General features: G+C 43.3%; 1 protein-coding gene across 1 annotated transcript; it reads right to left on the minus strand.

Annotated features, from left to right (window-relative positions):
- Window positions 1–3,578: 3,578 nt before the first annotated feature.
- Window positions 3,579–5,978, minus strand: LOC131894658 (beta-defensin 4). The gene is made up of 2 exons (XM_059244962.1): window positions 5,921–5,978; window positions 3,579–3,755 (listed from the first exon to the last, which is right to left on the minus strand). Exons 1-2 carry the CDS (start codon window positions 5,976–5,978, stop codon window positions 3,622–3,624), a joined length of 192 nt encoding a protein of 63 aa, XP_059100945.1. The 3' UTR covers window positions 3,579–3,621.
- Window positions 5,979–15,766: the final 9,788 nt, after the last annotated feature.

The raw sequence follows: 15,766 nt of genomic DNA on the forward strand, positions 1-15,766 counted from the left end.
TTAACAAGTAAACTTTTGTGCAGGACAGACTTGTTTGGTGTCCTCTCTCCTTTACCTCCACAGTATATAGAATTCCAAGAAAAGACAAAAGGGACCAGCCATGTGAAAGTGAAAACTCATCTACTATCCAGGGACAGCAAGCTGCGTTGTTTCTTCTTGTGACCAATTATGGAGCCACTATTTTCTCATATTACATTTAAGGAAATGAATTTGATGATCTTAAGCTAAATTCGCTGAACAGGTCAACCTCCTCCAAGGCAGCTTCTCACAGGGCAGACACTCTCTTTCTTTTAGGAACACACAGATCCCCTTTGTCACTGAAACTCGGTGGTGCGCTTCTGTGTGTGCACCCCCCAGCTCTGCTTCTATCAGAAAACCAAACGGCCCTTTCATTTTTAGAAATGCAAAGCTATTTAACATTTTCTTGCTTTTTACCAGTTTTCCCTATGCACTCAAGCATCTTGCCTTCAAAAACAAAATAGTCACTAAAGTCTTTTCTCAGGTAAAATTTGCTGCAAAAACCTCACAAGTCCTGCCATTCTCTAGAAGACAAGAATGACAGCTTCACTTCCTGCAGTAAACATCATCTCATTTCTGCAACCTAAAACAGTGACTTTGGATATCAGTAAAATGGCAAGTTTATTATAGATAAAAATATGAATTATCAAAAATAATTATTTGAAGACAGGCTTTGAATAGTCTAGTATCAAAGTGAGGTGTGTGGGTTTAGAAGTGCAACTACAAGGTCAGATATTATCCTTATATAAAAATCAAATACTTCCTTACTTTTATTTGTGTGTTTACAGGTGTGGTGTGTATGCTTGTGTTTGTATGGATATGTGCATGTGTACATGCGTGTGAAGGCCAAAGGTCAAGTGTTTTCCTCAATCACTCTCTACCTTATTTTAAAAGTTATTATTATTAATTTTATGTGTATGGTGTTTTCCCTGTATGTATGTCTGTAAATAATTTGTGGGTATGGTGCCCACAAAGGCCAAAAGAAGGTGTTGGGTCCCCTGGAACTGGGGTTATAGAGGGTAACCATGTAGGTGCTGGGAATTCAGCCAGGTCCTCTAGAGCAAGAGGTGCTCTTAACTGAGGAGCCATCTCTGCAGTGGATCCATCTTTTACTTTCTTTTTTCTTGAGACAGATCTTCCATTGAGCCTGGGGCTCAACCATTTGGTATGGCAGGCTGGCCAGTGAGTTCTGGGGATCCACATGTCTCCATCCCATCCCTCAGCACCAGAATTACAGATATGCTGGGGTCCCTGGCTTATTACATGGACGTTGGAGATCAAACTCAGGTCTGCAAGCTTGCACAACAGGCATTTTATTGAGTGTGCCTTGTTTTCAGACCCCTCCTTTTATTTTAAGGATACACTGCATTATGATATTTATCTTCAGTAAATAATCGCTTGTTACACTTCAAACATTTGGCCAATGCTTCCTGTATCAGTTGCATCGGTTCAGATGAAATAGTTGTACTCCGAGGTCTCATTTCTTCTTTCAGTCTGGAAGTATAGAGACTCTAAGGTATCGTTCTGGAGCTGAATTATATGCAGAGAGGGACCAAATGCACATTAACTGAAGAGTGAAAGTAAAGAAATAGAGGGCTTTGCCCAAGCAGGACACAGAGCCCATTGTACTGTGAGAGCCCCAGTGGGAAGTGATAGGAATTCCAACCATGCCCCATGGTCATGCATGCCCGGCGGGACACTTAGTCATCTCTGTTTAGTCATTTCCGGGTCATACGTCCTGCCTGACCCATGCCCCATGGTTACGCAGTCACATAGTAGTGTGGCCAGACATGACCATGTGATCTCTGCACATGGACCTGTGTGCGCAGGTGCGTCCTGGCCTTTATAAGGCGGCACCATGTTCCCTGGGTCTCCTTGCACGTGTCCTTCCACAGGCCTGATCACATCTATCCCTTTGCCTTGATAAAACTCCTGTTAGTGGATTCTGTCTGTCATATGTCATGACTTTTCCTTTGGGGCAAGAGTGCCAAAAAAAAAAAAAAAATGATCAGGAAGGTCTGGCCTAGGACAGAATCTGACCTCTTTCCTTACTAACTATAATCTCATTCTCATCTTCACCCCGCTCTTCCTTTATGTTGCTTTCAGTGGGGTCTTGTTTTCCTCTGAAGTTCCTTGTATCTTATGTCTACATGTAAGAAAGCCCCTTCCTGCCTCAACTTGCCCATTTGATTTAAAATAACATATGATGCAATCTTTCCCTTCAGTAGTCAGTACATAAATGAATAAGGCCAAACCCACATCCAAGAGATCACGCCGCCAGAGAGTGTATTAAAGTCTTAACTACAACCATGCAAGGCACAATTAACTCAGAGGCACAAGCCAGAGGGAAGCTGGGGCTGCCTTCTTTGACTTGTGCTGGGTTGGGATGGATGAAGCAAGAGGTTGGAGGACACACAGGGATGCAGAGGGCAGGGCAGGAAGAATGCTGGTTACAGGAAATCACCCAGCCTGTCAGGGATAGGGACAGATGTCCATCAACCCAGGAAGCATAAGAGAGCCCTGCTTTCTCACTGATTGATTTCCTCAAGTGTAGATGTAAGTCTTATTAAATAAGAAACACAGAGCCAAATGCAGAGTTAAAAGTCCAAGAGGTCAGAGTATTAGCTAGGAGCTAATACTAAAAACCCTTTCTTACCCTTCGCTGCCGCTGTCATCCTTCCCCTCAGAAAGAGGCCTACTTCCTGTGTATCTGTCTTTTTATTGACTTTCTGTTCTGCCTTCTCATTGGTTGTAAACCCAACCACATGACCTCCTCGTCACTGCCTGTCTATACACACCTCCAGGTCTTCTATGGTTGGTATTGAGATTAAAGGCATGTGTCTCCATGATGGCTGTATCCTTGAACACACAGAGAACTGCTTGTCATGTGATCGGGATTAAAGGTGTGTGCCACCACCCCCTGGCTTCTACTATGGCTTGCTATTAGCTCTGACCCCCAGGCAACTTTATTTATTAACATACAAATAAAATCACATTTTAGTACAAATAAAATATCACCATATTTCCCCTTTTCTTTGTAGCTAGAGTTTTCCTGCCTGGCCCACAGTCAGGACAAATATCTCTCACCTGCCAGTCCCATAGCTGCTCAGACCCAACCAAGTAAACACACAGAGACTTATATTACTTATAAACTGTATGGCCATGGCAGGCTTCTAGATAACTGTTTTTATATCTTAAATTAACCCATTTCTATTAATCTATAAGCTGCCACGTGGCTCGTGGCTTACTGGTATCTTATCTTCTCATGGTGGCGGCTGGCAGTGTCTCTCTGCCTCAGCCTTCCACTTCCTAGAATTCTCTTCTCTCCTTGTCCCGCCTATACTTCCTGCCTGGCTACTGGCCAATCAGTGTTTTATTTATTAACCAATCAGAGCAACACATTTAACATACAGAACATCCCACAGCACTAACGGGTTTTATAATTCAACCCGTGAGAAAACAAACAGCAACCTCACACAGCCATGAGGAAGCAAGATTTTATACTTAAGGAAAGGACTTGAATTTGAGTTTAAGTTTTGCACATCTTCATAGCGGAGCAGATTCTGGTATTTCATTTGTCTCACTGGTTCTTGGTCTTCTCATTCATTTTTTCTTGCAGCACCTGACTTTAGGAAGGCCACAAGTGCCGATCTGTCGATAACCTGCAGTGCATGGACCCCAGCATATGCCCCCATTGGTCATGCAAGTTATAGGATTCTTGATTCTTTGAGTAAAAGCTGAAAGATGAGTAAGAAAAACCACACATTAGAGTTGAAAGCATCACATCAGAAATACACACCCACGTGCTATTCTCTTGAATAACTTGCGGCAGGCTTTTCCCCCAAGGCTGGGATATCTGTTTCTTCAGGACAGGATCCAGTTCTTGATAGAGACTGGCACCGCCGCCGTGAGGGGGTGCTAGCTTTCCTAGGACCCAGACGTTGAAGGGTCTGCTGTATACCCGAATGGCTAAGCTCCAGGACCACCAGGAAGGAGCTCAGCAAAGAATCTGTGTGAGTCGTGTCCCCCCCCCCCCCCCCCCCCCCCCCCCGGCTACTTCACAGCAGCCCTGCCTCCACTTCCGCACACAAGCCCCTTGGTTCTTGTATCAGAAACAGCCAGCCAGCGAGGTATGAGTGTATGTGTGTGTGGCCTGTGCGCACACACATGCAGAGGTCAGAGGTCAGTGGTCAGTATCAGGTGTGTTCAGCACTTACTCCCTGCCTCGTTTTCTGAGGCAGCGTCTCTCACTGAACCCAGAACTCACTGAGTAGGTTTGTCTGGCTGCCCAGTGTGCCCCTGGGGTCCTCCCCTGGGCTAAGGCTGTAGATGTACACCAGCTTGCTCTGCTTCTACTTGGAAACTGGGAATCCAAACTCTGATTTTCGTGCTTACACAGCAAGCACTGTTCTCACTGAGCAATCTTCCGATTTTTAACTAAGGTATTTTAACTCCCATTGCCCATTTTTAACAAACTATCTGACGGGAAGCTCAATGTATAGGACTTGTCTAATGATAACGTGATACCTACATAACTTACAATTGGAAACAAAAATCAACAGTAAAAATAAACTTTTTCAATATTTTCTAATGTCTAAAATTAGGTCTTAATCTCATCCTTCCTTTCTTTCTCCCTCCCTTCCTCCCTCTTTTCTTCACATGCATCTGAAATTCTGAAATAGTAAGTGTTTGGGTATCCCTTGGTACCCATATGCTCCCCTGTAACCAGAGCCCATCAATGAAATTAGGTTTTCTCTCTGTAATTTATGCAGAGAAACTAATGCAGTTTCGGGTCTTGGCTCAGCCATCCCATTTTCTCTCTTACTTGTTTTAACCCTTCTCTTGAGTTGTCTATCCCTTTTATTCTGTTTGCCTAATGTCAAGGATGAAATACAATATTGGAGCTGGAAATATGGCACAGGAGTTAAGAGTGCATACTGCTCCTGCAGAAGACCTGAGATCAGTTCCTAATGCCCTTATGAGGCAGTCCACAACTACCTATAACCCCATCTCTGAGAGATCCAACGCCCCTTTATGAATTCCGTGGCTAATGTACTCCTCGGCACATACCCATACACAGTACACATAATTTAAAAGAAAATTAACCTTTCTACAGAATACAATTAAGACAGAGTTTGGGAAGCTGTTTTCCACTGTTTCTCCTGAGCTGTGAGTCTCATTACCCCTGTAGAGAGTGTGTGCTTAAGGATCTTTCATGGGATTCTGGAGGACCCAAAGTTCTCAAAGAGAGGCTGGGCTGGTTATTCTGTGAGATTCTCTAGAGTAAGCAGAGACTCTACTCCTTCAATGTAAAGATTTTTCAATAAATACTTTTTTCTTCAAATAAGAATCAGACTTTTTTCATGTTATTATTTCTTAAGTTATTCATGAGAGACTCATCCTGTAATCTTAAATTCAGCATGAGGAACTGGAAACAGAAGTCGTGTGCTGCTGGTAAGCTTAAAGTCTACATTAGCCCCTTCCAGGTCAGAAGAAAGTGTCCTTGGTTCACGTTAGCAGTGCTTAGAAGAAAGAAAGAAGAAGGAAGGTAATAAAGGAAGAATGAGGAGAGAGAGAGGGAGAAAAAAGAGAGTTGAAAAGAATGGGAAAACAGAGGGAGGGTATGAGAAAGGGAAGTTGGGAAAAAAGTAGAGGGATAAAGAGCAGAGACAGATGAGGTAAAAATAAGAGAAGACAGGACAGGGGAGGAGAAGGGAAAAGAGAGGGGGAAGGAAAGGGAGGGAAGGACACATACACAGAGAGACAGACAGACAGAGACAAACACACACAGACAGACAGACAGAGACAAACACACAGACACAGAGAGATAGACATGTACACAGAGAGACAGATAGACAGACTCTGTCTCTCATTTCCCTTTGGAACTACTCCCCTGCCTCACCTGGAAGGGGTGACAGCAGCACCAGGAGAAACGTGAAGAGGAGGTAATGGATCCTCATGACTGAAGCCTGGTGAGTTGCAGGGACACAGAGGGAGTTACACTCAATGCCTTATATAGGTCCAAGTGCTGGCCCCTGGTTAGACTTCTATGCTGATGAGAACCCCAGTAATTACAGTTATGAAACAAAGAATACCTTACCTCTCTTGTTGAGGAGTGGCCCTTTGAGAGCACACTCATTGTCACTTATGCAAATGTGGGGAGCCCCAGACAATTCCTCCCTACCCTGGAAACCAAGAACAGCTTCCTGTCTTGTTTCTTTAGGTATGTGGGACCTAGGCTGCCATGGGTCACAGACTTACTGGTTACAACTTGACCTTACTTTCCTATTCCTCACAGCTTTTACTTGGTCACCTTAGAGTGTGGAATCAGGCTTAGACCCCAGTGGGAACTAATTTCTCATAGATCCATCAGGGCCTAGGCACACTCAGCTGCTGGATGCAAGGTCCCCAAGCTTTTCTGGGTCAGAATATGGGCCTAGTCTCAAAGATTTCCCCAAGACACTACAGAATAGTGAAAGTCGTCTACTATTAAAAAACTGCCAGCAATTCACCATCCACCCAATGTGATGGGCATGGAGTCCAAAAGGTGTGCTATTTCCTCTCACCGAGAAAGCAATGAGTTGGTAACATTTTACTGAAACATGTCTCCCTTTGCCCACCTAGAACAAAGCCAGTGAGTGGCTGGTTCTGGCCACCAAGTGATGCACAACCCCATGGGATTTGATAGGTGTTGAGTCTGTAGTTTTCAGCTTTCTGGGAAGATGTGACTATCAGTGGTGAGGAGTTGAGTTGAGTTTTGGATTCTATTATGAGAATCCATGACAGTGGGACTCCAGTCTTTCCTACCATCTCCCTGTTGATCTTGGTGGGACCTGTTCTGAGGGAGGCCCTGTGGCTCGGAGCTGAATGAGATATCATATCTCTTCCATAACCCAGTTGTTTATTTTTAACCTAGAAAACCATTGACAGTGATCAGGACGTAACCCATGCAAAGGACTGAGAGATGAGGATTTTCTAAGAGAAAAGAGGTTACAACAATCATGATTTCTTCCTCTCTACAAGGAGTTTAAAAAAAATAAGCACATAGATAGACATCTATAATTTAAGGTCAGTTTTAACAAAGGCTGTTATGGAGTTCCAAGCAAAGAGATTTGAGGCTGGAGAATGAAGAGTTTAGACACACACCAGACTGCTTCACTCCCACCATGATTTGAAAACCCATGGTATTGAGCTGGGTAGGGATAGTTTTAAATTGGCACACAGTAGAGATTGTTAAAAATCATACACAGTAAGTATGCATTGTATGTGCACTTTTTCAATATATGCATACAGTGTGCAATAATCAAATCAGGATAATTAGCATATCCATCACTTCACATTGCGTAGTCTTACTATACTGAGTGGCCTCAATCACCTTTCGTAGCTATTTTGAAACATACAATAGCTCATTAGCTCCAGTGACATGACTATACAATAGATACAGTGGAAACCAGGACTTTGTTTTCCTATCTTTTCTACTGCCCTTATCCCTGCCTTTCGCTGTCATTATTAGCCTACTCTGTCATTAGAGGTGCTCTTAAAGGAAGCTGATGATTGATCTGTAATGATGATTTGGTCCAAAGAGGAAGTTTCTGATGGATCAGGGAATGGCAGGGCTGGGTTAGGATAGTGTTGCAAGTTATAAACAAATTCTTATCTGGGGCTGGAGGATAGCCATATGAATCACACCCCTTGTTGGGACTTTGTTTCCCTGTGTGATGCAGGCAGACTTGTATTGAAAAGCTTGCTCATTCATCTCCAACACTGAGAATATTTCTTCCAGGCCAAGGAATCACATACAAAAACTGAATGGGAGAAGATAATTGTCTGTAAGTGCGCCGCCTGAATTAATACTAAGTCCCTCTCTATTTGCCTTAGTTCTCTCACTTTTGACAGTAAAAATTAAACTTACCAGTTTTCTGTCAATGTGGCAAAATACTTCTGGCAAATCAACTTCGATGGAAGAAATGTTACTTTGGCTCAAGGCTCAAAGATTCAGTCCATAGTCAGTTGGCTCCACTGTCTTGTGGTCTTTCCTGAGCCAGGGCGTCAAAGCAAGGAGCATGTGGTGAGGTAAAGTCACTCACCTCCTGCCAACCAGAAAGCAGAAGGGAGGGGTTTAGAATGCCGACACCCATTGCTGTGGTGTGTGTCCAAAGACCTAGCTCGCTTCTACTAGGCCCACTTGCTAAAGGACCCACCAACTCCCAGAGGAGCCTAAACTAACCAAAACATTAACACATGGCTTTTGGCAAACATTTAGGATCTCAGTTAAGCCAGGTATGGCTGTGAATAGCCATAATCCCACCCATATAATCCCATCCATTCAGGAGACTGAGGCAGGAGGGCCTGAAGTTTAAAGCCCATTAGAGCTACATAATGACTTGGAGGCTAGCCTGAGCAACTTATAGAAACCATGTCTCAAACTGGAGTGGACAAAGAGGAGCTCAGGTTTAAAGAGCACTTGACTAGCACATACTAGGCTCATGGGTCACTCCCTAGTATCGTGGGGAAAAAATTATTAAAAGTCCTGAGTCACAAAACTTCATTAAACTTTTTCTTAATTATCTCATCATATTTTTTTAGGAAAAAAAATCCCTCATACACTACAGTCCTATTTATATACATGAAGAAGTACTCCTTAATATAATTTAGAATCTGGTCAATATTCATAAACCTCCCATTTTTACAAGTAGTATCTCAATAACTATTGATTTTTTTTCTGGATCATTTTAAATCTAAAACATGCACTTTGAATAAAGTTAGTGTAACTATTTGTTTGTAGACTTCTGTTTTGTTTTGCTTTTGAGCAAGCCATCTTAAGGAAATCTTATAATATAGGGGAGAGGCTTTATTGGGCTTAGAGGTTGAATGAAGTTAGTGGTTATGCTTAGCCATAACTCTAACTCGTCCTTTCTTGATGACTCATCTGCTTCCAATTACTATTAAAGCAATGTGCTGTCATTTAAAGATCCACCCATACAATTGTGAATTTCCCATAAAGTCCTGTTGCAATCCCAGGGAGCAGCCAGCAGCGCTTTCCTGGATGAAGTCTGTCCTGTTTTGAACTCAGCGAATGAGTGAGGCCTTGATAAAAAGGAAGCAAAGATGATTTGAAACACACACACACACACACACACACACACACACACACACACACACACACACACACGAGAGAGAGAGAGAGAGAGAGAGAGAGAGAGAGAGAGAGAGAGAGAGAGAGAGAGAGAGAGAGATTAACTTTTCCCACCTCCTTTGAGGACAAACACCTGAAAGAGATGATGACATCAGCCTAGCTGTTGAGGACAGCGGCCTGAATGTCCCATCAAGAACTCTTGCGCCTGCAGTTTATACTTCTTGACATGGGCTAAGGTGACTTCTTGTGGCTGTGTCCATCCTACTAAGTCTGCTTGAAAGAGGCCCCCAGAAGGGAATTTCCCCCTCAAAGGATGACCAGTCTGCCTCAGCCTAGAAGACCACACACCATCATAAACAAGGGCCCCTCACCACAATCTGGAGATAAGGTTGGTAGCTTTTAGAGTGAGTTCAGGTGTAAATCTAAACAAGTTTTAGTTATGAGCTTCATGCTATGGGTACAGTAGTAATTGACAAAGCTGGAAGCTTGGGGAGAGTAGACTCATGGCCCTTCTCTTTTAAAGAAAGATAAAGACTGTACTCCCACATCTCTCACCTACACCTGGAGAAAGCAAATAGATTCTATGTCTCCATAGGGAGTAAGTTGCTCAGTCACCCAGGCAAAGGGAAAGCCTACTGACGGGTGCCGGAGATGGCATATGAAAAGTCTGACGTGTTGCCAATGGAATCTGTGCTGGAGGTACCCAAGAATGAGGACATCAATCCCTCTGGGCTTGCCCTGCCAGATACTCTACCAAGCCTGCCTTCTGTGAGCTAGGGAGAAAACAACCCTTGTGTCCCAAGGGCAGACTTTATGGCGTATGCATGTCCTGTTCCCACCCATCCAACTGTTAACTGGCTCTTGCAATCCTCCTACTCTGTTCTTTATGATTTTCTTTCTCTCTCCTGTGGTGGTTTCCATGAAAGTAGAAATAATATTGAGATTGTGACGGTGGCAGGAGTTAAAGCTGTTCTGCAGGTCATGGGGAAAACCCAGAAGGCTGGTGTCAAAAAAAAACTGTAGATGGAGTAACATATAGATAGGATAAAAGACAAGAGTTGTCCAGAACTAGTTAGAAAACAACTTGACAAATTACGGAGTGATGAAGAAGGACTTAAACTGAGAGGAAGCTGGAAGTCTGGCACCTTACACTGTTGCTTGTACGTCTGTGCTTTCTGAGAAACCGCCAGTAGATGACTTCTGAGGTGATAACCTCAGATGTTCTGATAATTATTAACCTGCAAAAGAATAAGCGGGTATGCTTTGGCTTTCTGCCTGGGAACCTCTACGTGCAATCAAGGGGCACAGGGTACACTTTGCTGATTTCCAAAAAGAACTTTTGAAACTATTGTGAAAAACCCAATCACCTGTTGAATTTTCTCATCCCCTATTTCCTTGTTTTATTACAATAAAAGACTGGGGTTGAGTCGATCGGGAGGAGGCAGAGAAGATGCAGAAGAGTCTTTTCTTGTGCCTGCCAGACATCCCTGCCCTTCGAGACCCTTGAAACTGCTGAGGCTGGTCCCCAGCAGATGGGCTTTCAAAAAGCAAAGCTTTTTTCATGGGTGTGATTTTTGGAAAATACAACTTTGCAGCATGGTGGTTTCAGTGTTTCTTTCTTTCTTTCTTTTTTTAATGTAGCTGTGGCTGTGGCTGTGGAGCCCCCGTGGGACTGGACTAGGCCCTCTGGATACGGAAGACGGTTGTTTGCTCGAACTGTTTGGGGGACACCCAGGCAGGGGGATCGGGATCCGTCCCTGGTGCATGGGCAGACTTTTGGGAATCCGGTGCCTGTGGTGTGACACCCTGCTTAGCCTTGGTGCAGTGGGAAGGGGCTTGGACCTGCCTGGACTCAGTGTGCAGGTCTCTGCTGACTCCCCATGGGAGACCTTGATTTGGGGGATGTAGGGATGTGGGGTGGCTTGCAAGAGAGATCTGAGGGATGGGAGGAGAAAGGAGGTGGGATCTGTGGGTGGTATGTAGAGTGAGTAGAAAATTTCTTAATAAAGAAAAATGAAAAAGAAAAGAAAAGAAAAGAAAAGTATGCCTTCACCCCTGTCTGTGTAAAAGGCGGGGACAGGTACTAAACATTTCAGAAATGTTTATTATTCATTAAAATTAAGTGTCACACGGCAGATTCTAAGTAAAGGTTTTTTGACTGGGTGAATAACTGGATGTAGGGAGGTTACTCCTTCCACACCTTCCCCCACATTACTGAATAAGTGAGGTGGTAGAACAGGACTCCTCTGCCGGGTTTTGTTTTGTTTATAGATACCTGATTCTGTCTTCTAAGAACAACTCAAATAGAAATGTGACATCATTTGGCAAGGCACTTGTCGCCAGTGCCTTCAAGTATTATCCAGCCATCTTTAGGAAACATCCTCAAAGCATTTGGAATGAAAGCCGATGATTGGTTCTCTTGCAGATGTGGATTTTCTGAGTCAAATCAGTAATGGATACAAGTGTAGTTTCCCTAGATAATTGGCCTATTTAATTAAAGAGTTAGCTGTTCTTTTAAAGGAAATGGATTTATCTTATGCATAATAGGTGTGTGTGTGTGTGTGTGTGTGTGTGTGTGTGTGTGTGTGTGTGTGTGTGTGGTCGTCTCTGCAGGTTTCCCCATCATGATCCTGATGCACTTGCTCATAGAATCCTTCTTCTCTCTCTTTGACTGGACTCCTGGAGCTCTGTCTAGTGATTGGCTGTGGGTCTCTGCATCTGTTTCCATCAGTCATTGGAGAAAAGTTCTGTGGTGACAGTTAGGGTATTCACTGGTCTGATCTCTGGAGCAAGCCAGTTCAGTTCAGGCACCCTCTCCACTATTGCTAGTAGTCCAGGCTGGAGTCATCCTTTTAAAATGCAGTTTTTCATCTTTTGCTCCTGGATAGGGTTGAGGTGGGGTGGAATTCAGGGCTTGAATGTTGTGGGGTGTCACACAGGGTGCTTGGTGTCATACTCTGTGACCATGATCTTAATCTTTTTCTTTTCTCTTAACTTGGCATTTTGTAAGTAAAGTGCAATGAGACAATGGAGTCAGCACTTCAAAGACTGGACATTTCTGGAAACAGAGTACACAGACTCAGGCCCAGAGGGCAAGGTTGACCTGGCCATCTTGAGCAACTCAGGAGCAGCCTGGGAATCTCAGGGTCCAGATATAATGATGATGGCAGCTGTGACCCCAGGCCTGTAGACAAAGGATGGTCTCTATGTGAGCCAACCTTGGAAAGTGCATTTATCCATCAGTGGAAATATCCTGTGCACAATATGTGCACAGATGTTAATTCTGACCTGATCTCTGGGCTGGAATGCCAAGGGTCCTAGCAATAGTCAAGGAATAATCTCAAACTAGATGTGATCATGTAAAAAAATGGCAGAAAAATACCAGAACTCTTAAAACTCTTATAGGAGCTTAGAAACTTCAAGGGCTTAGGACTACCTCAGAAATGGGGATTACATGTATGAAGAGTCAAGTTCAATGGAGAAGAATGCCATTTTCACATGAAGTTTCAGATAAATCCATTGTTAAGGAGGGCCGCTCAGTCAGCGGCGGTGGCACATGCCTTTAATCCCAGCACTCCCAGAGGCAGAGGCAGGCTGATCTCTGAGTTCGAGGCCAGCCTGGTCTACAGAAAGAGTTCCAGGATAGCCAGGGATATGCATAGATACACTTGTCTTGAAAAACAAAACAAAAAAGCTAAGAAAGATGATTTTAACTTTTCCTTTTCCTTCATAGTGAAGATTCAGCAATTGAGTGCAGCAACAGAGTGCAGAATAAACTATAAGGTATAGAACTGGGTTCACCACCTTAACCTACACAAAACATAAGCAGAAATGTTAAAAGCCCCGTTATATGCATTTCCACTTAAATTCAGGAGCTGAAGAGATGGCTCAGTGATTAAGAGCACATATTGCTCTTGTAGAAGACCCAGGTTTGGTTCCCAGAACCAATATGGTGGCTTGCAACCATCCATAACTCTAGTTCTAGGAAATTCTACCCACTCCTCTCACCTCCATGGGCACATGGCGCATGGACAGAAATGTAGGCAAAACACTTGTATATAAAATAAAAGTAAATAAATCTTAAAATGAAGTAAGTAAAATTAAATTAAAATCTACATGAAACAGACATTTAAATAATTAAACATTAGGATCTTTATAAGAATCACTATCTTCAAAATACCTGTGCCACTTTTGAACACCAAACTGATATATCTGCAACACAATCCTTACACCTAAGGCTCAGGAAACATCACTGAAGAAAGAGTAGGAAAGATTGAAAGAGCCAGAGGACCAGGATATCAACTACAATATTTTATCTTCTGTATGTGAGAGGAAAGCTGCACCCAGGAAATCTTTTTTTTTTAATTAAGAAATTTTTTATTCATTTTACATACCAGTCACAGATCCCCCTCTTCCCTCCTCCCGTCCCTCCAGCCTTCCCCCCCCCAACCACCCCTTATTTTTTCCTACAACAAGGTAAGGCTCCCCGTGGGGAGTCAGCAGAGCCTGGTACATTCAGTAGAGGCAGGTCCAAGCCCCTCCCCACTGCCTCAGGCTGTGCCAGATGTCCCACCATAGGTAGTGGGCTCCAAAAAGCCAGCTTGTGCACAGGGATAGATTCTGATCCTACTGCCAGGGTTGCCCTTAAGCAGATCAAGCTACACAACTGTCTCGCTTATGCAAGGGGCCTAGTCCAGTCATGTGAAGGTTCCACAGGTGTTGATCTAAATTTCATGAGTTCCCATTAGTTTGGTTTGATTATCTCTGTAGGTTTCCCCATCATGATCTTGATGCCCCTTGCTCATAGAATCCTTCTTCTCTCTCTTCAACTGGACTCCCAGAGCTCAGTCTGGTGTTTGGCTGTGGATCTCTGCACCTTCTTCCATCAGTTACTAGAGAAAGGCTCCGTGATGACAGGGCATTCACCAATCTGATGATTACTGGGGCAATTCAGGCACCCTCTCTCCACTATGCTAGTAGTCTAAGCTGGCACCCAGGAAATCTTAACAATATGATTCCCTAAACAAGATCTGCATAGTGACATTACCAATCAACGTTTCAACATGGTTGGGGGAATTCTCACAAGGGCCCACCCTCGGGTGAAGAGGTACAGGCCATCAAGGGCTGCTGGGAGAGGGAGAACCAGTCTTCTCCAGGGATCAGCCCCCTTAGGTTATTCAGTTCCAAATGGTTTGCTCAGAACACATAGACACATGAGCAATATTAAATGAACTCAGCAGGCTATATTTATATATACATATGTGTATAGTTATAGAATACTAATAATTAAAGAAGGGGTCATGAATTTGAGGACAGGACACAGGAAGAGTTGGACAGGGAGAAGGAGAAATGGAAATGCTATAAATATAGTACTTACATATAAAATTCTCAAAAAGTTTAAATTAATCTTTTAAAAAAGAATCAACATCTCTAAATATAAAAATATCTTTATTTTTATAATAACTTATCCCAATATTTCCATAGCCTAAAAAATACCCTTCACTCCTACACAGTGTAAATGATCTAAGAAATGAATTTGTAAAACTGTTGGCTGGAAAAATTGAATACCCAATCAATATCTTTCACTAATAAATTATTGTTTTCCAAATTTATAACAACTAGAATAGTCCTTTAGTATTTACAAGTCTTACTATTAATCCCATATAGCTCTTATTCTTAATACATTTTACAAATTATAAAGTGTTATTTAAGAAGAAAGCGCTTTATCTCCTTGTTATCAACAGAGCTTCTTGGCCCTGGTCTTTGCACAGGTCCCCGCATTTTTGTTCAGCACTGAGCTTTGTAAATGTATAGCTGGCTCCGTTTTGATCACATGAGTATGAGTCATCTCATTTAATCCCCATTCACAAACCTGCCAGAGAAGAATGACTCAATTTCACACATGAAAACCCCAGAACCTGGAAAAGTTAACAGACACCCAAGATCACTTAGCTAAATGACAGGGCTGTCACTGGAGAACAAAACCAACCTGCTTTTCAAGTCTTTGCCGCAAATTCCCCACCCAATATCTTTACACCTACATTTTTCCACCACACAAAGCCAGAAGGGTACTCTACCAAACACCAGCCTTACCCGGCACTGCCCTCAACCCCTCCAGTCTCTTGAGAGGATGGAGAGCAGGCCTGAACTTGCTGGGAATCGGATTGCAGGCTACTGCCATCTTGTGGGGAACCCTCACAGACCACGTCCCCTGAAAATGCACAAGCTTTATCACTTCCCTGCTTGCCAGAAGCATGTACAGACCTGAGACATCTCATAAACCATGCTGACTTCAAGCTTGACATGGAGCCAAGGATGACTTTCATCTTCAGAACCTCATGCCCTCACCTCCCAAGTGCTAGGATTACAAGCATGAGCCAACATGCCTAGTTTTATGCAGTGCTGGGGACAGAACCCAGGGCTTCATGCATCCTAGATAAACACTCTACCAACTGAGTCACAGCTCCTGCCAAATTTCAGCGTATTTTTATTCAGATATTTACTATTCACCTCTGGCAGTTTCATTCAATCCTTTATATGCTTCATCTCTTTCCTCATGAACAGTTTTACCCTGGGCCTTGGGGATGCTTACAACTGACTCTTTTTTATACC

This window comes from Peromyscus eremicus, chromosome 17 (genome assembly GCF_949786415.1).
Source record: "Peromyscus eremicus chromosome 17, PerEre_H2_v1, whole genome shotgun sequence".
NCBI classification, from domain to species: domain Eukaryota; kingdom Metazoa; phylum Chordata; class Mammalia; order Rodentia; family Cricetidae; genus Peromyscus; species Peromyscus eremicus.

What these genes read in the sequence shown, in the direction of transcription:
- LOC131894658 (XM_059244962.1), bottom strand. Translation starts at nt 5,978, where the DNA reads ATGAGGATCCATTACCTCCTCTTCACGTTTCTCCTGGTGCTGCTGTCA. An exon ending in GCTGCTGTCACCCCTTCCAG is followed by an intron (nt 3,756 to 5,920) that starts GTGAGGCAGGGG and finishes CTCATCTTTCAG; the next exon opens with CTTTTACTCAAAGAATCAAG.